We start from the raw sequence: 26,025 nt of genomic DNA, 5'->3' as shown, positions 1-26,025 counted from the left end.
GCTTTGTGGAATAGGAAATGAAATCAACATCAATTATTTCTTTTTCAATTTGAAAATTGAATTCATTAAAGCTATTTAAATTTAGAAAACAGTTACTGCATACAGTAAACATTCCCATGCAAGAAGTGCTTATAGGAAATTTGAAATGATGGCAATTCAAACCCTGAGTGAGAAAGGGCTTTCACTCTGATGAAATAAAAGGCAAGAATTAGGAAAAAGGACCAGGCTGATGGATGTGCTGTCCCCATCGGCTCTTCTCAGAAGCTCTGAGTGCAGGGGGCTCCAATTACTGACTTGACTCTTCCCAGTGACCATCAAAAAACCACACTTGGCAAATGAGAGATGGGACCTCCACATGCTTCTGTCTCACTAGAATCCAGTGAGGGGGGTATAATACCCCATTTTCCAGATAAGGAAACTGAGTCTCAAAGAGGTCAAATAACTTGATCAGGGTCACACAGCTAGCAAGTGGCTGAGTTAAAATACATACTCCTGTCTGTCTGGCCCCCAAACCCAAGTGTCAGCATGAGGTCCCTTCCCTGACTGTGCTATATTCTCCCTGGAACAAAACTCTCTCTAGAACCGTGCCACTCAGTTCAGCTATACATTTTGGGCTGTAACACCTACCTTGTGTTGGTACCTAAAACAAACTTAAAACTTACATTCCACCCATGAGAAGCTGCCTAGAGTTCCCCAAACCCACCGGCTTTCTCCATCCTTCTCTGTCGCCACTTGGGGTAGACCCTCCATCTAGTCTACCTGGGACCACCTACTCGTCTTTCAGAATCAATCCATCTCCTCCTTGAAGGCTTTGAGCCTCCCATGTCCACCCTCCAACAACCTCTCCCCTCTTTGTGCTTGGAGTCAGGCTGTGCGATCAAATCCTTACTCTGCCATTTACCAGCTCTGTGACTCTAACAAAAGCTACTTCTCTGTGTCTCAGTTTCCTCCCCTGAAAAGTAGGACTACAAAGAGTCTCAAGTTCATAAGGTTGTTGTGAGTATTAAAAAAAAAGACTTCCTTCCGAGTACCTAGCCACAGTACCTGGTACGTAGTAAGTGCTCGATAAATGTTAGCGGCTGCGTTGATCACTGTACCCGGGACAAATTTCTCTCCCAGCACAGATTTGGTTTTCTTTTGTACCTGATGTACAGTGACCTCCTTGAAAGTTGTGGACACCTGGCACAAAAAAGGTGTCTAACAGATGTTTGTGGAGTGAACAACGAATAGTGAACAATGAACAGTAGATCTGGCGGAAGTGACAAGGTTGCACAACCAGGTCTCCTTGACTCAGATGCCCCGATGCTACCAAGCTGCACACTGCCTTCCTGTGGTGGCTGAACCGGATCTTCTTCTGAAATGCCAGGGACACAGCTGGACTCGCTGCTTTCCAGCAAACATGGCAAAGGACGCATTCCCAAATTCCTAGCTCCTCGCCTCATTCCTAGGTCTCTAGTTTCCTCCCTGGAATGCACGGACTGAAGGGTGCCATCACCCTACCCTGGGAAACAACATCCCTCCCCAGGAGTCTGCAGACACGTTTTGTGAAATGTGTCACCCAGTTTCCAGGAGTGCCTGATAGCCACGACGCAATGACTCCTCCCCTGAAGCCTTGTCCCCAGCCTGGACAACTACCATAGGAACACTCAACCAGCCAAACCTGGTCTGCCAGAGGTCCCCAAGGCAGGAACTGGGACCACATCTCATCAGAGGCCCATCCCTGCTCGGTGACCGCCAGCTGCTTCTCCCCTTGGACCGGAGAGCCAGCCATCACCACGCCTCTCAGCACAGAGCATCTCCAGCCTCGTTATGCTGGGAGGAGACAGGAGGCAACGGTAGGCAACGTGACAACTCAAATCAAATGACAACATCTGTTCTGTTGTCACTTCCAAAGCATCAGGTCACCAGAATCCCCTCCAAAGTGCTGCCAGGCGAGCGTCTGAGTTCGGTGCCATCCCTGGCATTCGCAAGCTCAAAGGCATCCAGCGTGCTTCACCTGAGCCTTCCTCCAGTGATGAGAGCCCCCCCCCCCNGCCCCCCCCCCACCCGTCAGCTCTGCAGAGCCCCCGACTGCCGGCCTCCACAGGAATGACCGGGAATTTCACGGCAATGAAAGAACCTGTTTTGGCGAAGCTAGATGACTGCAATTGCTTACTTTCTGTACTGCTTAACTTTGGTACATGAAAGACACAGAATATTGAAATTTCGCATGTCTGGAGCATTGAAAGCTCTAGCCCTTCCTTCCAGAGCAGGATGCATCTATTTAAAGAAAATGTTTCTGCTGGTTTAGAAGGCCTTGAATTAATATTCGCCAACACACGTGTGGGACCTCGTTTTCTGATCTGGGCGTGGTTTTGGAGCTCCTCGTGAACTATTTAAACAATACCTCAGATAACCCCCTGAGGCTGGGGCCGAAGGCCTGGCTCCTCAGAAGGACAGGGGAGCCCCAGGTTTTTAAAGCGGTTTTATAAATGAATGCACTGGGGGATTGCTCAGCTGTCTTACGAATATCAGATGATAAGAGCCCTAAGGAAATCTTTGACCCCAGTTCTAATCCAAAAAAAATCTTTGTTTGTCATTCCTAGTAACTACTAACCAGGCCAGATTTCATCATGGAAATGCCCACGTGCATGGTTTTGGGAACTGAGTGTGAGCTTCTGCTCAGCCTTGACATGCCGAGGGGCTCACAACTGCCCTGCGCTATTGCTGGGAGGACACTGGAGACCAGAGGACCCGTCCCTGTGCTCCCTCGAGGTCAGCACACCTCCCTGGAACTGTGGCCGACCACACTCTGCTGGCCTCCCCCAGCCCTGAAAAGGGCTACATCTTCTCCACGATGAAGGCCCAGCACCTGGCACAAGGCCAGGAAGACAGAGTGGGCTCAGTGAAAGAGTCCTGAACCAGTCGACAGAGGAAAAAGTCATAGAGGGAGTGAACAAAGGGAGGGATGGAGGCAGGAAGGGCAAGCAGCTGCTGAGCCAGGATGCATGAGCAGGGGAAGTAAAGGGGTGTTAGGCGGACCCAGAGCGAGAGAAGAGAGTCCGATGCCATGTTGCTCTCCATGGTTCCAGTATGAACAACAAAGATGGACACAAAGTGGGTGCTCAACAAATTATGCCAATGAACAATCACTGGGTGCTTTCTATCCGCAGGCCTGCACTAAGCCATTTACATGGATTGTCCCATCTAATCTGCACGTGAAACCCTCCAAGGAGCTGTTGTTACTTTTGGCAAAGCAGATTAAGGTCCCAGTGAGAGATGATGCTTATTCCCCTGTCAAGGCAGGAGAGACACGGTCCAATTTCTGTCAATATCATTGTTCTCCCTTCTTATTAGAAAGGCAGCAGAGCTCTGCATGAAGCTCATGGATTCTAGAGCCAGACGGCCCGAGTTCAAGTCCCAGCCCAGCCACTCAGTGGCAGAAGGCTGGGTGACTGAGTTCACTTACTTGCACTCTTCGTGCCCGGCTCTCTCACGCAAATGGTGCTAGAGCATGTGGACCGTTGTGAAGACTGGTGAAGTCAGGACATGCTTTAAGCACTACATTTAAGTGGTAGCTTTTGAAACACGATTCCATATTGCCCAAACCCACCCACATCTTCCTCCTGTCACTGCTGGGAGGGGGGTTGGTGCCAATCCCCGCCTCTTCCTGCTCTATGCAAGTATGATCTTCTCAGTCTTTGTGGGCTAAAATCAGAAAATTGTAGAACATGGGAACCATGTGGGCCTTGTTCACCCCAAGGTGAAAGTCACCATTTTACTGATGATAATAAGAGGAGCTAGGGGAAGGGGAGGAAGGAAATTTAGCATGTATTGACCTGTGTTAAATGCAGCTAAAAGACGTAATAGTGAATCTGTCCAGATTTCACCAGAGGGTGAGTGACCAAATCTAGGACAGAATCCAAAGTCCCAGATTCCAGTGTGGGGTCAGCTGAGGGCACACAGAATGAAACTTCTTTATCTGCCTGAGGAGAGGCGTCTTCAGATGGTTTAAACTAAACCACTCACAGTCTCTAACAAGATGAAATGCCAAACAGTGGAGAGCAGCCTTCTGAAGTCCTGTGGCTAGAGTGTGCCACAGACTCCCACTTCCCCAGGCCTTGCTAACCATTCCCGCTGCACCAGTGGCCTCATGGGGGCAGTTCTAAATGCAGAGCCTGGAAGTTTGGAAGAATCTAGCTCCAGCTACCCTGCCTGGAGGCCCTCGCCTGTCCACCCACCTTCCTGGGCAGACTCTGGTTTCTGGTTTTCCTCTGAGCAGAAACCACAGGACCATTGACTAGAGAACAACCTAGTTCAGGGCTGCCAAAATGGTGGTGGTGTTGGGGTGAAGTAGGGTGGTGGGGAGCAAAGTTGACTCTGGCTCTTGCTATGGGTGGACTTGGGCATAGGGCATCTAGGCTGGATGGCTCTTCTCTCTCCTACTCAGGAGGGGGACACTACCATGCTCACGTTTCATCCTTTCAGAGGCTACTGGCCTCGTAGTCCAGCCAGCCAGTTACTCCAAGACCTGGCTTCTAAGTTACTCTCCTTCCCGCCTCTCCTGGCTTCTCACTCCATGTCCAGCATCATTCACCTGCTTGGAATTCCATCCCCTAATCCAGGCCCTTTCTTTTCCCTCTAACGGGAATGTCCTTCCTGCCCCTTCCTGGCTTTACATTTATTCATTCTTTCACACTCAAGTCAGGCATCATCTCCTCCATCAAGCTCCTCCGATGTACTCTTCTGAGAGGTCTCTGTTTTGTACTCCCATAATTCCACTTGGAAACTTCAATCAGGGTTATTTGCCATTTTGTGTATCATGTTCTCTGTATGGGTCTGGCCCTCATAGGAGTGGGTTTCTTGATGGCAGGTACCATGACTTTTGTCTTTGAATCTTCACTGTCTAGCCCAAGACCTGGCACATGGTGACAAGTGCGTAACTTGGAAGCCTTTGTTCAAATCATTCTTAATTCACCGGAGAGAAAGTCCGGTCAAAGCATTTCAGCATTTCGACATATACAAAACGATTGTATACAGAGGGTTGGGAATACAAAACAAAACTGCAAACCGGCACAGCACTTAGGGATCAAGAAACAACAGCATAAACTCTGTGATGGGGTGGGGGGCTGGAGAAGTGGCCGCACAATGACAATGAGGGAGCTCAGCAATGCAGAGGCAAAGGAATGTGGAACACGGCCACTGGTTTCCTGTGGAATCTGGAGGACAACGCTTGCTTTATGAAGGAAACCATATCCTCCACCTGCAACATGACGACTGTAATTCACACCACAAACCGGAGTGACAAATGTGTCCCTTTTAGACCAAATACGGAAGCCATAGTTATTATGCAGGAAGAGAATTTTTTGCCTAACTCTTAATTTTTAAAAATCAAAACTGACTTTATATCCAACCCAGAAAATCTGTTTCATGTTACACAGAGAGTCCCTAAGAAGACTTAGAAATAAATGTCTATGTTCCACCATTGGGCTGAACTTTGGGGGACCCTCTCTGGAGGGCATAGTTGGTCTCTCCCCAGGGACACTCCCTGGGTGGAGACACAGAGGCAGTGAGCATGAGGCCCCCATGAGGGGCAGAGCGCCGAAACACTGTACGAGCAGACATCACTGGCCTTTGAAAACTTAATTCTAAGAGTCATACCAACAGAGACGAAGTTCAACCGTGACAAAGTCTAGGTTTGTTGCTTTAATTAAACCCCATTCAGCATTGATCGCACGCAGGTATTGTGCTATTTTACCTCATTTTCGCTCCTTGGTTCAAGATACATCTACACCTCAAAAGCACTTTTCAAATTCGCCAGGAAATGTAATCCTCCCATTGGTCTTACCCTGAGGTAGTTGAGAGTGAAATTTGTTAGTCCCATCCTGGTGATGTTTTTGGACAGCTGATCCAGCACCTGAGGATCTTGTGCCTAAACAGGAAAAAAAAAAATCATGTATTTTCTCTCTGCAAGATGGTGCCGAGAAAGTCTCAGACTGGGCTACAGTTGCTAAGAAATGCAATCTCAACACTATCGGTTTTTCTCAGAGTGGGGGTTGCTGGAGATCATTTAATTTATGTTTTGAAGACACTTGCATGTAATGGCTCAAGGACATTTTGGGATCGATGATGCAAGAGCTGTTGCCGGGGAGAACCCAAAGGAGTCAGGCATACTTTGAGTCCTTGGGAGAAACCACCTTACATCCTCTGTGAAAGGCCCTTGTGTCTTCAGGAGGGGGGCCATCAAGCCCTGTCAGGACCCTTCCAAGTCTCTGGTGCTCAGCAGCGAAGGGGGGGGGTCTCGGGATTTGGTAGAGCCAGGCTTTAGGATTGGCCTTTGCATGCTGTTGTGATAGTGTTGTGTTTGACAGCTTGGAGTCCAAGACTGTATCTGAAAACTTTGCCACTTCTATGAAATTATATATATATATATCAATATATTTTTATTTTTAAAGATATTTTATATATATTATATATTTATATATGATATATAATATACAGGGTATTTATAAATATATTTATACAGATATTATATATACAGATATATATATATATATATATACTTAAGAATTCTAAATTGCTTCCCCATTAAGCTGAGGCTAGAAATAGATGTTCTTAACAATTTTCATCCTGCAGTACTGTATGGGTAAGCATCACATTTTCCAAAATATCTGCCACATTTTAAAGAGGGATGTACTATTCCGTGGGCTACCCCAAATGTTCTTGTGGGCTACAAAAAAAATGAAAATTCTTTCTGGATTTTATTGTGAGATGAGTCTCTTGGTTGACACTCTTTCTTTCCGTTTGTCTTTCCTTCTTTCTTAACTGGTAGAGGCAAACTGGAGCTAAACAGGGAGAGACTCAGTAAACACCCTTCTGTCTTCATGCCTGTAGTCATGAGACTACCCAAGTTACTCTAACACTTGAATTTATTCTTTCCTGTACTTAATTTTCCTCATAGTCATGCAACCAACTGGCTTTGTGCATTTCAATAAAACACCAAAAGTCAGAGAAAAGAGTCCAAGCTTGTCACTTCTCACGTCAGTTTCTGGAAAGGGGTCCTCTGTGGACACAGAGCCAGTTTTTACGGGAGCCCTTCCACATGCCAGAAGAGCTGGTTCTAGAGATATGCCTCAGGCAGTTGTGGTCAACATCAGACGCATCAACTTTGCAGACAGAGGACAAGATAATAATAAACGAAAGGAAGGATGTTACTGCTGCAGAAGCTGCTAAAAGCCGGCCACTGCTACTTGAAGAGGACCTACTACGTGTCAGGCACTGTTCTAAGTCCTTTACACGCATTAACTCTTAACCCTCAAACCAGTCCAATGAGGCAGGCTCTATTACTGTACCCATTTTATAGATGAAGAACTGAAGCACAGAGATGCCATGTCACTTGCTCAAGGTCACACAGGAACAAGGATACAAACATATGTGATCTCGTTCCAGGGCCCGGGCTCCCGGATGCTACCCTCTGGTGCCTCTTGGTCCATTTTGAGAATAATACGAGTGGCTACTCTGGGCTGTTTCAAGGGGAGTAGAGGATGCGAAGTGGGCTTTGAAAGTGGGAAAGAACTTGGGGGTACGGACAGGCGGAAAGATTGGAGGAGGAGAGTGGGTTGCCACAGCAGGAAGCGCAAGGTCAATGGGAAGGGGAGAGATTGGGTTTAACCAGTCGGGAGGAGAGGGTCAAGGACAAAAGCCCAGGGAGACAGAATGGAATTGGATAGTCAGGAGACAGATGGCTCATCAGCCTGGGTTTTGGAGTCCGTACCAGCCCGAGTTGAAATCTCGATTTGCCACTTTCGGGCTGAGAAACATGGAGCAACGTATCAAGCCCGAGCCTTGGTTTTCTCACTTCTAAAGCAGGGATAATGATCCTTGGGTAACCGGGAGGGTTAAACAGAATGTGTACATACGCTTAGCACAAGACCTGGCATAGCAAACACCCAGTAAATACCAGCTACTCTTATTGTATTCTCTTTTGATTGTACAGGGTCTTAAAAATCAGGCTCATTAAGTCTGATTTTGTTCCAAAGCTTTTTCACAGAAACTGCTGCATCATGCATTATGGAAAAGGGATTTATTTAAGTCAACGCCTTTGACGCTTTCCTCGGGGACTGCACTCAGCGAGCCCCTACCAAGCCTTACCTCTAAAACGTATCTCCAGAATGGCATCAGATCCAGCCATGCACCCAGTTGGTGCTCAATAAATACGATGTGATTTATCGTCAAGTGAAAAGGAGCGAACCCCAAATCGCCCATTTCATTCCAACACCGCGGTTAGGAATGATATAGACACAGATCTGAGGTACGTGAGCCCCACGTCTTGTCAGATGGTTCTAATCAAAACTGGAAACTGTTTTCCTTACTTCTTGTTTTATTTCCTTCCCCAGTTATACGTAAGAGGTTTAATAGTCCAGGCAGAGCAGTACTTGATAGTGACTCAGTGGAATTTAAGGAAAGTACAAGCTGTTTATTGAGGTAACCTCAGTTTGGAGTTTAAAATAATAAAATATCAAAAAAAAAAAAAAAGGATTTCACAATGCACCAAACTCAGGAAAAAAGGCGAGGGAAAAGGGCCTGAGGAATAACATAGTTGAGGGAAAAACTCAAAATTGAGAGTTCATTACCCAACCCGTGTCGACTGCTGGCGTTCTTTCACAGAGAGAGAACTGGATTTTTCCTCCTTGAGTAAATGGGGCGGGGGTGGGGAGAGAGTAAAATAGTGCTGAAATTACTTACATGCATGGCTAGAATGCTCCTTGGGACTAACTCTCTGTATTGTCTGATGGTAAAGTGCCATGTTTTTATTCTCATGAGATCGTCAAAGGTGAACTCCACGATCAGTCTGCCTTCTGTACACACCTGGAAGCGACAAACAACACGCTCATTGGCTATGCACGGTGGGAAGGCCACATGTGTGTAACTCACACATCGGCTGCTCAGCGCGGTCTCCCTGACTGTCCTTGGGCAGCGCTGGGTCTTGGCAAGGATGTGACACGAGTGCTTTATGCACAGCATACTGAGACAAGTGTGAGCTCCAGAATCCATGGGTTCGAAAGAGCACACAGCTGCCTCCTGGCCTAGTTGCTGCCAAAACTCCGCGAGCCTCGGTTTCTTCATTTGCAAATATGGGAACAAAACCTGTATTATTGCAGTATTATGTCAAAAGCTCCCGGCACACGGTGTGTCCCCGCAAAAATCACACTCTCCTACCTCCTTTTATCTCTGTTTCTATCATCCCTCTGCCATCGGAGCTTGAAATCTTGTTCTAATCGTGGTTGCCCTACACTGGGAGAAAGCACCTCATAAAATAATTCATGCTTGAGTGTGACTTACTACAGGGTTACCCAACCAGAGGAAGTTTTCATTTTCAGGTACAAATTCCAGGGGGACAATGTTGTAACCCAACGGCCTTGGGATCAGGTATTGGCATGTGGAAAATAGAGGCATGCTTAGAGTGTCTTCCTTCAATCACATCCTATCGGCAGTCACAAATTCTGCTTGCGTTTATAAAAGGCCAGGCTTTGGGGGAAGAGGCGATATCTTTCTAAGAAAAATATGTATTATTAATGAAACAGAATTTGTGAGGCTCTCTTCCTTGACAGGGTGATCATTTTTTTCTTCTTTTGATAGTCAGACATTTTCAGCATGTAGTTCCTATTTAATTTACCTATTTTATTCCACTGTTAATGACTTGGAAATGGGAGAAAATGCGAGGCAAACGGACACCACTGATCCTATTTCAACTAAAAACCGGAAGTAGTGGTAGCATACTGGTCCAGTTTAAACAGTTAAAACTGATTATTCAGTTTGTGTTTGCTTTAGAGTAGACAGAGGCTTTGACATCAGAAAGTACTAGATGCACATCCTAGCTCTACTTTTACTTATTTTGGGACTTGGAGAAAACCAAATAAATTCCCTAGGTTCCAGTTTCCTCATCTGCAAAATGAGGATTATACTAACCATCCATAGGGTTCCTGGGGAAATATATGAATGATGTTGTACGTTAGATTGCCCGATATTTATGTGGCACATAGTAGGATGGCAGGAAATGGTAGCTTTAAAGATACCCCAGACTAGTGGTTGTCCTAATGTGCTCTCTGAGACCTAGACATCCAGGGAGGTGTCTCAGGGCCTCTGCTGGGAAGAGTTCGGCCTCCAGCTAGACTGTGTGATCTCCACCCATTTTCTCCATTCGACCAGAGCAGCTTCTGTTTCATCCTTTCAATGTATGGGACTTCTGATCAAGCTTTTTTGGATAAAGGTTTCCTATGCTAAAAACAATATATGCAATTTTGGAGATCAATGCACCACACAAGTTTTAAAAATCATAAATAACAATTAACTCAATAGGGGACTAAAACTATAGTCCATGAAGATAATCAGCAATTTATTTCGACCTTTTATGAGATATTAATAACCATTTCTCTCTTTGGGAATTTAATATGGAAGGCCACCATTTATTGAGTTCCAACTATGTCCTAGGCAGTAGTTAGGTGCTTGCTATTTACTCTAATTTAAGGTAGTATTTTCTTTATTATTTTTTCTTTTTAAAAAAATTTTTTTAGAGAGAGAAAACATCTGAGAGGGGGAGGGGGAGGGACAGAGAAGGAAAGGCAGAGAGAATCTTAAGCAGGCTCCACTCCCAGCATGGAGCCCAATGGGGGTCTCGATCACAAGACCCTGAAATCATGACCTGAGCCGGAATCAAGAGTCGGATGCTTAACTGACTGAGCCATGTAGGTGTCCTGGTAATATTCTCTTTAAACAAGCCAAATACCAGTACAAGGAGCGTTAGTAACATGTGTTGCCAGTGTACTACGTAAGAAAGATGCTATTAACGTCCACAATTCCCTTTTTTTCACAGGACTCAGAAACACTGTAGGATAATTATTGATAATCTCGGTGAAGACCTCCAGCTCAGACCCCACCAGCAGAATCCATGGGTAATTTCAGGCATTTAGACACCTTGCCCCAAACCCCCTCAATTGAACGGTCCTCAGAGCTTCCTCGCTGGCATCTTAGCCATGAGCACTACGCTCTCTGAAATGGGGGAAGACTTTTGTGTCCCCAGACCACTCCTGCAGAACATCCTTAGCATTGGAATTAATTCACCAAGGTTTTCAAAAGGGTTGCACGGAGATTAAGGCACACAATTCCCCCCGGGGGTGTTAGTACGACAGATGCCACTTGCAGTGAAAGCTTTCACAAAAGGGAGGTGACTGCAGTCAGCCAGTTACAGTTGAAATGTCTTGACAGTAGAGGACAGGGATATTTGGATGCTATAATCCTTTTTTTTTTTTTAAGAAGGGGGATTATTAGATGTTTAAACAAATATTAGCCCAGTTAAATGTCATGCTTTTTTCTTATCTAATCTATTTGTTTTGTGTTTATGAACCACAAACCCAGGGCAGATGGAGGGTCTGGTTTACTTCTACTGGAATAGAATTTCATAATGAGAAGGACTAGACAGAGTCCTTCTGATGAGTTACTCAACTGGAGGATCTGTAAAGTCCATTTAAATCGTATTCTCTGTTCATCATGACAGAGCAAACCAGTTGAGGACCCCTCTTGCCTTCAAACTGTCATGGGCCTACAAAAGGGAAAACTGCAACAAGCCTTGGGCTCCTCCTTTGTCAGCCCAAACCAAGAAATCAGCTTTACCCAGAGCATATCACATGCAAGAGAGGAATCCTTAAAACTGAATCTGAGTTGACTGTGTGGGGTGTTTTCTTTAAGGAAAATTAAATGACTTCCTTGAACAGATGGATGGAGGAAAATTTGGTCACTCTTGGTCTCCCACAAGGTAGTTTTACCCATGGCCTTCTCCCAAGCCCTGTTCTGCCTCCCTGCCTCCTGCCCCCATCATGGAAGTTAAAGGAAACTGAAGGCTTTGTGATTTATTTTACATGCAACAATCAGCAAATGGAATAGAGGTGCCTAAGGAAAAAAATATATATATATTCCTTGTCTGGAAATGGTAAAAAACAGACATAGCTTATAAAGGAGAATTAATATTTTCTCTTTTCAGAAAAAGTCTGTGCATTCCTCTTAATCAATACAATTAATGTAGCTTTTATCTAAAGTTGGCCTTTTTTTTTAAAGCTGCCTTTCACTTGGAATCCAAAATCAAAAGGGTCCCCAATTAAGAAAACATTTTCTGTTGTGCTGAATTCATGTTACCGTACTGTGAGCTCTGACATTTTGTTTCTGTGGTAACCAAAATCAGCTGATTAGTTGGCATGGCAACAGAAAAGATGTAATCCCAGCAGACACACTCTAATCAATGCCCCCAGCACAGATGGTCTCTGGAGGATCAACAAGAAAGAGGCTGGCAGGCATTCAGTGGATCACGTGCTAGCTTGAGACTAGGCCAGGAACAAGGGAACTAAAAAAGAACATTTCTCAAACTAACCGGTAGCTTTTTAACCCTTTTCTTTCTTTGACTAATTGTAAAGCAATGTTGACCATGCCGTTGTATAATACAAATGATTTTCATAGAGCTGCTACGAAAGAAAATGTGCTTTTTAGGTAGAAGTGTTTACTTAGTTTTCTGGGTCTTTATGCATGAAATACTGCTTTCAGATTCACAATTGCATAAAGCTCACCGTATTTTATGTGGAGATGCTGCGTCTGTAAATGCATATGTAAATGCATATGTAAATGCATATGGATACATATATTAGAGCAATATGATCATTGATATTATACTGATTTGACTGGCATTGGGATAAGGGTAGAAATGGATAAATGCGGGACTACAATATTGTAGACAGGCTAAGATAGGAATGATGTCAAAGACATGACTGAGTCTTCGTAAAGGGAAAGTGGCAGGGGCCCTTACAGGGTACTATTCAATAGTAATAAATAATTGCATAATAAATCATCAAGATCAGTGAAAACATAAAGCTATGCATGTTTGGTAACGGCTGTCACTATTACTATTAGTTTGTAAAATCTAAAAGTAGCCCAATGTGCACCCCAGAGAGGGCTCCTCTCCGCATCTGCCAGTATTCACACCCTCAGATATAATTCAAGGGTCTTTGATTCTGAAAACCTTGGTGATTGCTCTTCAGATTATTAAGCCTTGTTTTCAATTTGATTCAAAATTGAATACAGAAAAGAAAGGCTTCATAATGTGTGTTTTAAAACTCTAATTACATATTTATCCATAATCTATAATATTCCTAGGATCAGGAAATTGCAAAATGTGCGCTATACTCCTGAGGAATATTAAATATTACTGTTGATTAGGACTGCGGCTGATTTTTGATTCACCAGTTGACCAAATTTTCATAAAAGCAACTCAGAACCACTGGGTCAAACGCTATTTGGGGAATTAGAGTGTATTGATAGTCTAAATTAGAACAATGTGATATGCCTGGCCATAATGTGCTAGAGTAATTCCATGTACAGCGGGCTCCCCTTTAAAAATAAAGCAGGAGCTTCCAGACTATATTTTTCTTTGTGATACTGAAAGGTCATGAGCTCACTGTTTTATACTAAATACATTATTTTATTACATGAAGATGGGTTGTTTTTAGTTAATATCAGAACAAAAGAAAAACTGGAAGGATTCTTTGGGTAGTATAATAATCACCAAGGAGGGGGAAAAAAAAGAAAAAAAGTAAAAAGAAAAAAATGAATGCTTTAGAATTTTCTAAAAATAAATGTGCACAATTAGCATCTGGACTAAGTCCACATAGCTAAGCTGCATTTCCCAGAAAGTGATGTTTTTCATCACAGTATGGAAATATTCATTAGGAGAGTGGGAAATGTATTGCCATGGAGTAGAGTGAGAGGTGACCTGGATAATTGGAAGTTTGGAGCCGAAAGAGCTGAGTTCAGGAGGAGGTTGCTCTGGTCTTCCCCGTGGCCATCGGAGACAGAAGCATTCCTGGGTGAGGAAAAATTGCAACAGAGGGAAACCTTCGCTTCTTGATTTGAGTGAAAAAAGGCACTTTATCGATTCATCAGAAAAATGGGATTTTTAAAAAATTTATCACCCATCCTGAATATACAGCATTTTACCTTCAGAGCAGCTGACTACGCTCATTTATGAAAAAGCTTTGGCCTGGCATGAAAGAAATTGAGAAAATAAAAAGGACTACTTTTTATTATATATTTTACATATATCTAAAATGTTACACATGTTATTTTAAAATTATGGATTATTATAAAATTTATTATAAAATATTATATTGTGTTCATACAAAATATTTTTTCTTTTATAAAAGGGATGGCACAAAATGCATTTTTATTTTCAGTGGCTATAGGCTTTGGAAGTAGCTTCTTCATTACAGCCATTTTACTTAATTCTCATGGATTTCTTTTTTCCCTTAAACTAGAAGGAATTGGCGTGTTTTTCTTGATTACCTAAACATAATGCTAAGTCTAGACAAAAACAAAACAAACAAAAAAACCAATAATAAGCTGGCAGAGAAAGCTTTTCTCTGTGGGGCTCTGACTTCCTAACATTTGAAATAGGTTGTGTTATCCATCTGAGATACAAGATTATGTAAATATTTTACATCTCGAAAATGAAGTGAGACATGGGCAGATTACACCATCATCCAGGTGATCATCCCTTTCCACGTAACAAAACTCCTCCCAGCACGGACTTCTGCATACAGTGGGAATATTCTTTGTTTCTGATTGGCAACCTCTCTTTCTGTTCAACTGTTAAAAAGGAAGAAAGATAAAAACCCAACTTCTGCCCCACATTTAAAATGTCTATTGACGAAATCAAGATACCCCAAGATCAATGGCATTTGATGATCTGCTTTTGTATTTTACCACCATTTCCTTTGCCTTTGGTTTTTTTTACATCATTGTGAGCAACTGGGAAGATGGAGTTGTACCAGCAAGATCAGCAGATACTTTAAATGATAAACATTTTATTTTTATTCTTTCGGCAATACTGTGCACGAGTAACAAGTACATCTTCCGTCTTTTAACTGGGGCTTTTGCAATTAACCCTGATAATTCAACTCAGCTATGAAGGGAGGATTGTCAGGTGTGTTTTCAACTAGAAGAGATAGCTGCTGTCATTAATATTACAGATTAGTTTCACGTTGAGTCTTTGTCAAAATGCAATAACTAGTCTTCATTAACATAACCTTCTGTTTGTCAGATTCTCTGGCTAAATATTTGTTCTTACTAATTTTGCTACTTGGGAGAGGACATAAAGGGGTTGTCTGTAGTGTTCTAGAAAGGTCTTTGCCCAGAGGGAATATTCCACATGTTGATTGTCTGTGGATGGGAAGGGTCATAGGTGGAGAACTTACAGAAGACATTCTCTTTCACTTCACATCCTTCATAGGGCCTTGAATTGTGCCTCATAGATCATGTTACCCAGTCCTCCACCCACTTTCTCACAACCAACTTTTGACTCTACTATGCTCACTTGATGACTGACCAACCACAGAACTTCTCAGAATTTGGGGAAACAAACTTTAAACTCTGAATTCCCTAATTTCATTTATATTTTTATGTTTTTATGTTCCTTAAAGGTTACAACTAGTTGACTTGTAATTAGTTGCTTTTTCTCCCCATTTGTTAACATTTAAATTTAGTTTTAAAAAGTATTTAATTTTAGAAACAAAACACAGCTCCTGATCACACAACAATGGGAGAATGTTCTTTTCACTGTGGAAGATTCTTTGTTTAACAGTCAAAATTCTAATTTAGCAACCCAAGTTTAACAGGCAGCCAAAACCCTGTCTCTCTTAGTTTTGAGGCTCTATCATATTCACTCTGTATTACATGCACACATCTTAGAACAGTGTTCTACAAGAGTCTATCCACGTCACAAACACAAGAGATTATGTCATAGAGCTGAGAGTGTCTGAGATGTGAGAAATCAGTTCAAAGTTCCGGAAGAAAAGCATAATTATTATCCTTCAGTACACCCACAGAAGAACAAGCCGTGTTGCTGAGTATGTTCTGTACCTTGGTAAACATGGGCTTCCCATGCTGGGTGACCATAGCACACTGGTCGCAGTCCACTGTGATGGATGAGTTGTGGTATGACTCTTTTGAGTGTTTGAGGATGTAATACAGGTCGGTCACCCCTCCTTCAAACACAGTGCTAAAGTAACGAGGGATTAGGGTCCTGCCGATAGCTGGGAGAGAAACACAGAGAAATAAACCATTAACAAAAATATCCAATGGCCCCTTGCACCCCACACCATTGCCAGAACTCCAACTGGATACAAATCATCTCAAGAAACCAATCATACCAAGAGGCAAATTTCTTTCTTTTATAAACAGCCATGACCCTTCCTCCTGGGTCGCAGTTAGTGAAATAAAATCCCCAACTGCTCAGAAAAAATTTGTCCATTCATCCCTCCAGATTTGTGTCCATTGAAAGTCAATAATGTAAGTGCTAGTGCTTTAAAAATAACAGGAACAAAAGCATTGACTACTTTGGGTCTCATAAGTATCCTCTAAATGAACATATTAAAAAAAAAAATAAAACACATCCAATCGACTTGAATTTTTCAGTGAATTGTTTATAGGCCAGTCATTTGATCATGTTTTATTAGTAATAGTAGTCATAATGTGAATTTTAATAATGTAATGCTTTGCAGTATGTAAAGTATTTTGGCATTCTTTCACTGGATCTTCAGAACAACCTCAAGATAGTGGGGAACTGGAAACCAAAAGGATTATTATGCAAAAAAAACAAAAACAAAAAGAGGTCATTTGGACTTTATCAAAGTCACATGACTTAAAGTAGATAATTGGGGTCTCTCACTCCAAATCTGCAAACACTTACTCTTTCCAACACTATGTCTCCAACTGCTTTAAGGATTGAGAATCTTTAAAAAGTAACTTGGATCTGCATATACAAAGAGGTCCATACCTATGTAAATACTGATTATTTTATCTGCTTCTGGAGCTGGTTATCTTTCTAGGGAAAAAAAGGCCAATTTTAAGAGAACTTGGTACCTTCTACTTGGTCTAAATAGGTCTCTATGATTCCGTGTGTCCTGTCCTGCCCCATTTTAGTTTGAACGACTGGTAAGTAGCTGGGTCACTCTGATATATGATGCTTAGAAACACCTAACAAGCCCTTGCTTCAGCAGAGATTTTAAATCCTCTTAAACTGAAAATCCCAACTCATAATATCAGGAATTTTGCCTATGTGCAGATTTTGAGGCAAAGTACTAAAGCACTCTCAAGCGATCCAAGGTTTTTAATAAATCTCTTACATTCGCTATATAATGCCTCCTGAAAGACAAAAATAATATTTAAGATAAATAAATTACCAAAGAGAGCTTTAGTAGGAAAGATCATACAATCTTCACTTGAATGTTTTAAAATGTTTAATTTCATTTTAAAAGAATCAATGTTAATCCATTCCATATGGATCTATATCTCTTTTGTACATGGATTTGGGAAAAAAAAAAACAAAACTATGAAAAGAATATCCTGCCAAACTGTGTTCTGAAGTAATCTCTAAAGAATCCTGCTGTGGATGACTAGTCTCTGAATAATTTATATAGTTGTTATTGCTTCATATTTATTGCAGTAAAATCAATCAACAAGTGTGTATTAAATATTCCAGGATTTTTGGCAATTCCATTCTAAATAATCCTCACACATACATTTTCCAAATACTGCTTAATCCCCAACAGCTCATGTTCATTTGCTAAATATAAAATTCAAACAAGAGTGATTTGAGTCCACCATGTCATTAAACACACACACAGCTGATATTGTAAAGAAAACTTTGTTAATGCGAAAAACCTTATTGTACTTTGCTAAACAGATGAAATTAATTTAATGCATTTCAAATAGTCTAACCTAAAACTAATTTCCATAAAACAGCTCTAGCAATTTGACATTTTGGGATCTGTACTGTGAAGAATAAACACAAACCATAAAAATGTAGATGTAGGGTGAAAATATTTCACTACAATATCCAAGGAATTGTCACATTAAAAAGGTTACTGCAAATAAACACCACTGGATTAGCCACATTATAGTTTATTCATCATGAGTCCTGCACCATTTAATTCCTTTGTAGTAGTATCTGCTATATATTATCATCATTTTCATTCACAGAATAAAAAAATCGAATAGGGAACAAGGTTGCAACTTCTTAACTTTAAACCTCAATTTTTAATTACCTCTCCAACTCCAGAAAATGTACAAACTGTATAGTAAATATACTTAGAGGGGAATGCAGCTTTCCTTTATTTAGTACTTTCTAGCACTCCTGAAACCGATTGTTAGGGATACCTGAGGTTTGTGTTCAGCCCCTTTTCTTTGTGGGATAGCCCTCACGATGTATTTCCTCCATGGTCTCGTGTGGACCATCACTCACAAAGCTCCATTATCCACTGTGGTAGACTGCTACTGTGGCCCCGCTGAACCACGACAATGGCATTCACATCTTTGTGGATGTAGTCTCCTCTCCTCAAATCTGGACTGGGCTCTGCGATCCGCTTTAAACAACAGAAGGGGGCATGTGCCCTTGTATCAGTTTCGGGCTAAATCTTAAAGAGGCCTCTAGAGAAGCTTCTACTTTGCACCTGGGTAGGAAGTCAGTGGCCATGTACAAAGTTCAACTACTCTAAGACTGCCCTACTGTGAGAAGCCCAACCATTTGGAGCAGTCACATGAAGAACTGAGTCTTCCAGCTGACAACCCTAGTTGAGCTACCAGCAAACAGCCAGCACTAACTTGCATGAGTGAGGCCATCTTGGAAGGGAATCTTTGAGCTCCAATTAGCTGCCTTAGGCTGATGTCACGTGAAGTGGATATGAGCCGTCCCCCATAGCTTTGTCCAAATTGCAGAACCATGAGTAAATAAAATAAATATTTGTACTTTTAGCCAACAAGTTTTTAATGTAACAGTGGATAATCATAGCACCTTTCAACCTCCTAAACTACAAAGATGGTCAACTTAGAATCCCTTCCTGAAAGACAAAGAGGGAAATCTTGCCACTGAAAATGTGAATTATAGAAACACAGAAGCTTGCATAGAGAGGAAAGCAGGATAGAGAGACAGGAAGTCTTTGTGGACTGATTTGGGACCTCATTAGGTTAGGACTGAAACCCAGTTCCATCCCTTGGAGGTCCTGCTTCTTTTGCTTAAGCGGGTTTGTGTTAGCTTTCTGTCATTTGTGAACAGACAAATCCTGATTAATGATGTCCCACTCCAGCATGGAATGGGGTAACAAATGCTAATGTAAAAGAAAAAGGAAGTGAAGAGAAAAATTAACTATAAGAGATAGCTGAGTCTTTTTGTGTCACATCCTGTGTCAGTAGCTGAAGGGGATACAAAAGGTGTGTCAGAGACTGTATTCAGCTTCTATTCCTGCTGTAACAAATTACTACAAACTTAATGGCTTAAACTCTCTTTATTGATTATCTCATAGTTCCTGACAATCTGACATGGGTCTTGCTGACCTAAAATCAAGGTGTCAGTAGGGCTGTGTTCCTTTCCCAAGGCTATAGGGGAGAATCTGTTTTCTTGCTTTTTCCAGCATCTAGAGGCTGGCTGCTTTCCTTGGCCATGTCCCCTCCCTACATTAGCCAAGTCAGCAATAGCGGTTGGAGTCTTCCTCGTCTGCCTCCCTCTTCCACTTTTCAGAACCCTTGTGATTGCATTGGACCCACCCAAATAATCCAGGATAATCTACTGTCACAAGGTAACATATTCACATGTGCCAAGTACTAGGACTGGACATCTTTGGGAGCGATTATTCCACAGAGATGATCTTTGCCAAAGAGTTTTTGTTCTTCAAGGGAGTATATATAAAATATAACACACACACAACAAGCAATATATAGATAATGTGCAGTGAAGGGGACAAATAACCAGAAAAAAAAAATCACATGTGCTTGAGGAAATCACTCTATAGCTCATTCATTGATTTCTTCTATAAACATTCATGGAGCCAGAGTAGGCGTAAAGCTCCTTGGTAGGTGCTGGAAACAGAAAAACAGATTTTTGTCCCTGTCTTTCACTCAGTTCTAACAAGAAAGTTAACAAATATGTAAGCATCTATAATACAATGTGATAATAGATTTAAAAAATGAATTTGTGATTTTGAACTCTTTGCCAGTTTCTTCTGAATCCTGATTTCAATGTACAATTTTATTATTTTTGAAGCCCTGAGAAGATTAAAATGTCCTTTTAATTTAGTAAATCATGCAACCGCACTGCACAGCCTAATAGACATGTCTTTAAATCAGTGAATTCTTCAGAATTAGATATGGGGGTCCCCTAGTTCATCAGACACACCAACTCTGAATCTATTCAAATTTTATACTGTCATATGCATATGCCACACTTACATTTTACGTTTATACTTTAATCCTTGGAATTAAAAATAATTTAAATATTGATATACCTAAATCAACATTGTGCTCCCATGAAAAGGATTACATCTTCAAACATTCTTGAATAGAGATTGAGACTATAGTAGATTATAAAGGAAGTTCCATTTTTCTTACACATTTAGGTCAAAGTTCCAAAAGTTGAGAAGGAGAAGTATATGGTGAACATGATAGCACAAGATTTTCTCTGAGTGAAATACAGGGAAGTTCAATACAACATATATTATTTATCTATAGACTTATGAAAGACAAGAAAATGACAGATTGAATTATTCAGGAGCCTGAAATGTGTATAAAGAATGTCTAAATAATACTCTACATTGTAGGTAAACATTTAGAGATAGCTAAAAATTTACTCATAGCTAATTTGCATATTAAGCTCTGAATTCCAGTTCCTTGGGAGGCTTTTGTTGTTCTGTTTTGTTCACCACCATCAACCCCCATTTTCCAGAAGCTCTTGCTATTGGGGTTGGTAGGCTGGTGGTGCTGGAGAGCAGTATCTAACTCCCATCTTTTCTTGTAGGTGTTACTTGTGGATATTAGGATAGCTACAGGATACTTGTAGGTATTAGCTGATTTCCCACCATTTAGAAACGAAATGGTACATACTGAGAACTCTTTAATCATTGAGAAGATATAAACTACTATGCATCTGTTGTTTTGAGCATTTCATCTCTATTAATCATTGTCAAACGCTTTTCTTAAACTCTTAAGAATGTATATAGGTAGTTCACATGAAAGAGATTAGCAGTAGAAAATAATTATATGCGAAATGTTCAAAATAGTAATCAAAGTATAAAATAAAATAATAATGAAAACATAAAAACAAAAACCTAGTGAGATTATGGTGAAACAGACATACTTGAACACTTCTAGGCAAATCAACATAGCAATTGCTCCTTATCTTGAGACTCTAATTCTCTGATAGCTTATTAGGTATAAATACCCTTGCCAGACTGCACTTCTAACGTGCAGATCTTAAGTGCTCTGAAGTCCTCCAAGTCCTTTGAGAAAATACTGTCTAATGCTATGACTTTTTGATTTGGGGCGATCATCTACTATTCTAAATGCCTGTAATTTCTATCTTTCAAAGACAATTCACTTCAAAAAAATGAAAAGGGTTGAGAACCATAATTAAATTGTGGAATAAGAGGATGTATTACTATTAGTACCACTTAACACTTGGCAATTACTTAACTAATGATTTTTCTCCTCATTGGAAATAGAAAACCATACAACTACACATTTGTGTTTTTAATTAGGCAAAGTTAATTATAATAAAATCATCAATTACTATAATTTAAAACATTTTTTTTTGTAAATATGATAAGGATACATTGCTTGTCTGAATCTGCGTACTTTTATCTAATTGTTCTAGGGCTGCAGTACTTCAGAAATCCGCAATGGAAATTCAACTACTGAGATAAATAATAAACACAAAGATTCATTAAACTTAAACTTACGTGTATTCAGAAATCAGTGAATTCATTATGCTAACATGTAAATGGAGATGATAAACAATAATGGTGATTTCATTTATAGTAAATAACCATTATAAAAGCCAAAACAAAGGAAATAAAACAGGCTTGAAATTAAATGGGGGGTGATGGAGGTTCCTTGGTCTTGAAGGGAAAGCAGGTCAAATACTTTCATAAGTTGACATTTGAAATCTTTTATTAACATACCTTTAATGCCAACACCTTTTACTTCTTTTCTTAACCAAAACTATTTGATTTCAATATCTTACCTCTCTTACTCTTTCAAAGATTCATTCATTTAACAGATGCTTATTAAGTACCAACTATGGGCCAGACATTGTTCTAGGGACTGGACACTAACAGCAGGTGAGTGAAGCAGCAGAATAAACTTGGTGGTGAGGGAGGGCAAGCTGGTTTAGATGGGTTGGCCTGGAAGGCTGCAGTGAGGAGGTGGTAATGGAGCTGATCCCTGACTGCACAAGGACATGTGAAGATTAGGGAACAAAATGGTCCAGGCCCAGTCACCAGCAAGAGCAAAAGCCCTAGGACAGGAATGAGTTTGGGTTGAATGAGCTTGGTGTGTCGTAGTATCAGAAAGAAGGCAGTGTGGCAGGTGCACAGTCAGGAGAATGAGATAACAGATGAGCTCAGGAAAAAAAAGAGGCAGGACCAGATTATGTGGAGCTTTCTAGGCCATAGCAAATGGCTTGCAATTTATTCTTAGTGCAAGGAGATCTCACTGGAAAATTTTAGCCAAGGATAAGATCTGATGGACATATTCTACTCTTCTTTTTAAAAAAAATATTTTATGTATTTATTTGAGAGTTAGAACGATAGTCCATCAGCATAAGCAGGGGGAAGGACAGAGGGAGGGGGACAAGCAGGCTCTGCTGCTGAGCTGGGAGCCCCTCACAGGGCTCAATCCCAGGACCCTGAGATCATGACATGAGCTAAAGTCAGAGGCTTAACCCGCCGAACCATGCAGGTGCCCCATATTCTATTCTTCTTAAATGTATTATTCATCTGCCAACAAAATCCCAAAACTCCATAAAATATATTTGATCCTCCGAGAAATCTAATAGGTGTTTTTACTTCCATTTTCTACCTATCAAACATTTTAATAACTGGACTAACACTTTAGTGGACCACCTTGCGCTAGATGTTAGAGAAATAATGATGACCACGGTAGACCCCATCTTGCTGTTAGGGAACTTCTGATCAAGTTGTAGAAACTTACAGGTAAGTATGCCTCGTTTCATTTCATTTAATTCAGCAAGTACTTTGGCATATTCAGGTAATATTGTGTTCTAATTCTGTCAGCCATACCACAGGGTATTTCTCTCAGATGTGTGTCTTTCATTGTGGGCACAATTCTTTTATCTCTTTATCCAAGGTACAGACAATAGCATAGGGCAGGAATCGTCCACAGCTATGGCTGGACCTCTTACCATGAGTCAATGTTCTTTGGGTATGAAATTGAAATCCTTTACTGATTCAGAGAATACGGCCATGCTCTAGTTACTGATGCCCTATGGGCTGGTACAGGGTCAAAAAGTTGTTAGAGTAAGATCTAAACTAAAGGGTGAATAGACATCAATTAGACACGGGGTGGGGGGGGCAAGGGAATAGCATGTGTCAGGGAGCATCACACATTTCCCATGATGAGGACTGCTGCCTAGACCAGATATTATATATTTATCAGTCTTAGATGGTCTTGTCTGCATGAACTCCATTACAGACTAGTCTCACTATTTTCTGGTGACAGTACAATATTCTTTCAGTTATACAAACTTTAGCAAGCAGTTTACAACTGATGGATTTGCTTCTGCCCTCTGTATACTTTTTATTTCAACATTTTCATAACAATATTCTATTCTTCAAGATGAACCTTATGATAATTTTGTCAAATTCCTTCTCCCCAACTCCAAAGTTGGAGAGAGGTTAATTTAAATTCAATTTGATTTACTGAGAAAGAGTTGGCATCTTTAAAATACCCAATCTTCCCATACAGGAACATGAAATGTTTATCCATTTAAGTCTGTATCTTTACCACAAAGTAATTCTGTAGTTTTCTATATACAAACAGCTGACATTTCTTGTTAAGATAATTCTTAAATATTTTAGTTATGCTGAATGGATAATACAATTTTTTCATTATATTTCTATTTGGAACACAGACGCTTAATAGAATGCTCTTATTAATTTTAATAGTTTTTTGGAAGACTTTTGCAAGTTTTCTAGGTGAAGAAATCTATCATTCCCAAATATGGAGAGTTTTGTTCCTTTCTTCTTTTCCAGTGTATTTATATCATTACTTTCTCATTCTATTGCAATGGTTAGAAGAGAACTTCTAGGAAAAAGTATTAAATGATGAGGGGGAAGTAGCAGATTTTTTTTTCTTTCCCTGAATTTTTTAGGGAACACCTCTTGGATTGGGGGAAGTGCTATATGCTGATTTGAGATCAGATCATATTACTTATAATGGAAAGAAAATCAAATTACTCTTCCAATCTTTGTTTTTATGATTTTCTTCTTTTTTATACTGATGGATGTTTAATTTGATCAAATGTCTTCTCAGTTACTGCTGAATTGGGGGTCTAATTTCTCTTAGAAAGCTATCTATTAATATATTTTCAATTATTGAATAATGTTTTACTCAGGATAAACCTTGCTCTCTCTTGTGCACACATACACACATACATTTTTGTATAAACTTTTGCATAAATTCAACTTATGGATTCACTCATTCCTTTAACAAATATCCATGCAAGTGGTGTCCTCTGTAAGGCACTATCTTAGCTATAAAATTGGAACGTTAGAGCCAGAGAAGACCTCAAGTTTAGTCTGGTGATTCCCAGTAGCATTTTCTAATTCCAGTGGGCTTCTAAAGATTTTAAAATGTACCTCTAGATAGTTCCATATTTCAAAAATACCATTAAAACAAAGACTATGCTTAGCATGTTTCTCTGATTTCAGTAGGAATGAACTCAACTCATGGTGATACTGATTAGCTCCTGATTAGTGATTATGAATAGCACTTAACATATGTGGAAAAAATATAATACAAAATACTAACAATTATTTAATAAATGCAATTAGGTTATCCATGATTAGATTCCACACCCTCATTTTACTGCAGAGGAATGCGATAGCCAGGGAAGTAAAACCGCAGAGCTACACGGAGCCAAGGTGGGGTAAAGTAGTATTCTCCTGGTAATCAACCAACATTGGTTTATTTTTATGCCTGAATTTGATTTTTATTAATTTTCAAATTACATAAGTAATACACATGCAAAAATTAACACATTACTGTTGCAGAAACTCACTGTTCACTAGCTCTGATATCTTTGTTTAGGCATAGAGCCAGCCCTCCCTTTCTTTCTTTTTTTTTTTTTTTTGTTTTTTTTAGATTTATTTATTTGACAGAGATAGAGACAGCCAGTGAGAGAGGGAACACAGCAGGGGGAGTGGGAGAGGAAAAAGCAGGCTCATAGCAGAAGAGCCTGATGTGGGGCTCGATCCCACAACGCCGGGATCACGCCCTGAGCTGAAGGCAGACGCTTAACCGCTGTGCCACCCAGGCGCCCCAGCCCTCACTTTCTAAATTCCCTATAGTTGGGTGCTGCCGTGTGATGAGTGGTAACCAGGGCCCAATGAACATTTCCATTATTTTCATTTTTTTCAATCAAGTATACATCAAGAAGGAAAATTCAACTTCCAGACATGACAAGTAAAACCATACATGACAAGTAAAACCATTCTTTGTGTAATTGGCACACTCTTTCCCACCTTTGACAATCAGATGCTGCAGACTCAGCAAGGGATTCTGTGGAACCTCATGGATGGAAGAGCCAGGAGATGAGAGGAGCTTTGGGTCCCTGAGTTGCTATCAGAAAGACAGCTGCTACATATTGGGAAAACCCATTTGGACTTTGGAGCATAAACCACTTTTCTATTGTGTTAAGCCACTGAAATTTCAAGATTTATTTGTCTAAGCTGCTAGGGTTTACTAATACAATTGCTAATAAGTCTAAAGTTTCCATGAGCACCCTGTACCCACCAGTGTCAGTGACTTCACCCCTTCCTAGGTTACCTTTGTTATCAGTATGTTATGTAGCCTTCTAGATTTTGAAATTATACATTTATCTCCATATATGTCCCCATAAGAAAACACATATCATTTTGTGTGAGTGCTTTTTGTCTTTTA

General features: G+C 40.7%; 1 protein-coding gene across 9 annotated transcripts in view; it reads right to left on the bottom strand.

Annotated features, from left to right (window-relative positions):
* LDB2 (LIM domain binding 2) overlaps nucleotides 1-26,025 on the bottom strand; it is a 381,995-nt gene that overhangs the window by 73,430 nt on the left and 282,540 nt on the right. For all 9 annotated transcript variants that reach the window (XM_011221061.3, XM_011221060.3, XM_011221058.3 and 6 more), the window contains exons 3-5: nucleotides 15,937-16,109; nucleotides 8,725-8,847; nucleotides 5,828-5,911 (exon numbers count right to left, since the gene is read on the bottom strand). In XM_011221061.3, coding sequence (XP_011219363.1) covers nucleotides 5,828-5,911; nucleotides 8,725-8,847; nucleotides 15,937-16,109 — 380 coding nt within the window. The remainder of the gene's footprint in view (nucleotides 1-5,827; nucleotides 5,912-8,724; nucleotides 8,848-15,936; nucleotides 16,110-26,025) is intronic.

This window comes from Ailuropoda melanoleuca, chromosome 11, assembly GCF_002007445.2.
Source record: "Ailuropoda melanoleuca isolate Jingjing chromosome 11, ASM200744v2, whole genome shotgun sequence".
Taxonomy (NCBI): domain Eukaryota; kingdom Metazoa; phylum Chordata; class Mammalia; order Carnivora; family Ursidae; genus Ailuropoda; species Ailuropoda melanoleuca.
The sequence above is the reverse complement of the archived record's forward strand: the minus strand, read 5'-3'. Positions and strand labels throughout refer to the sequence as shown.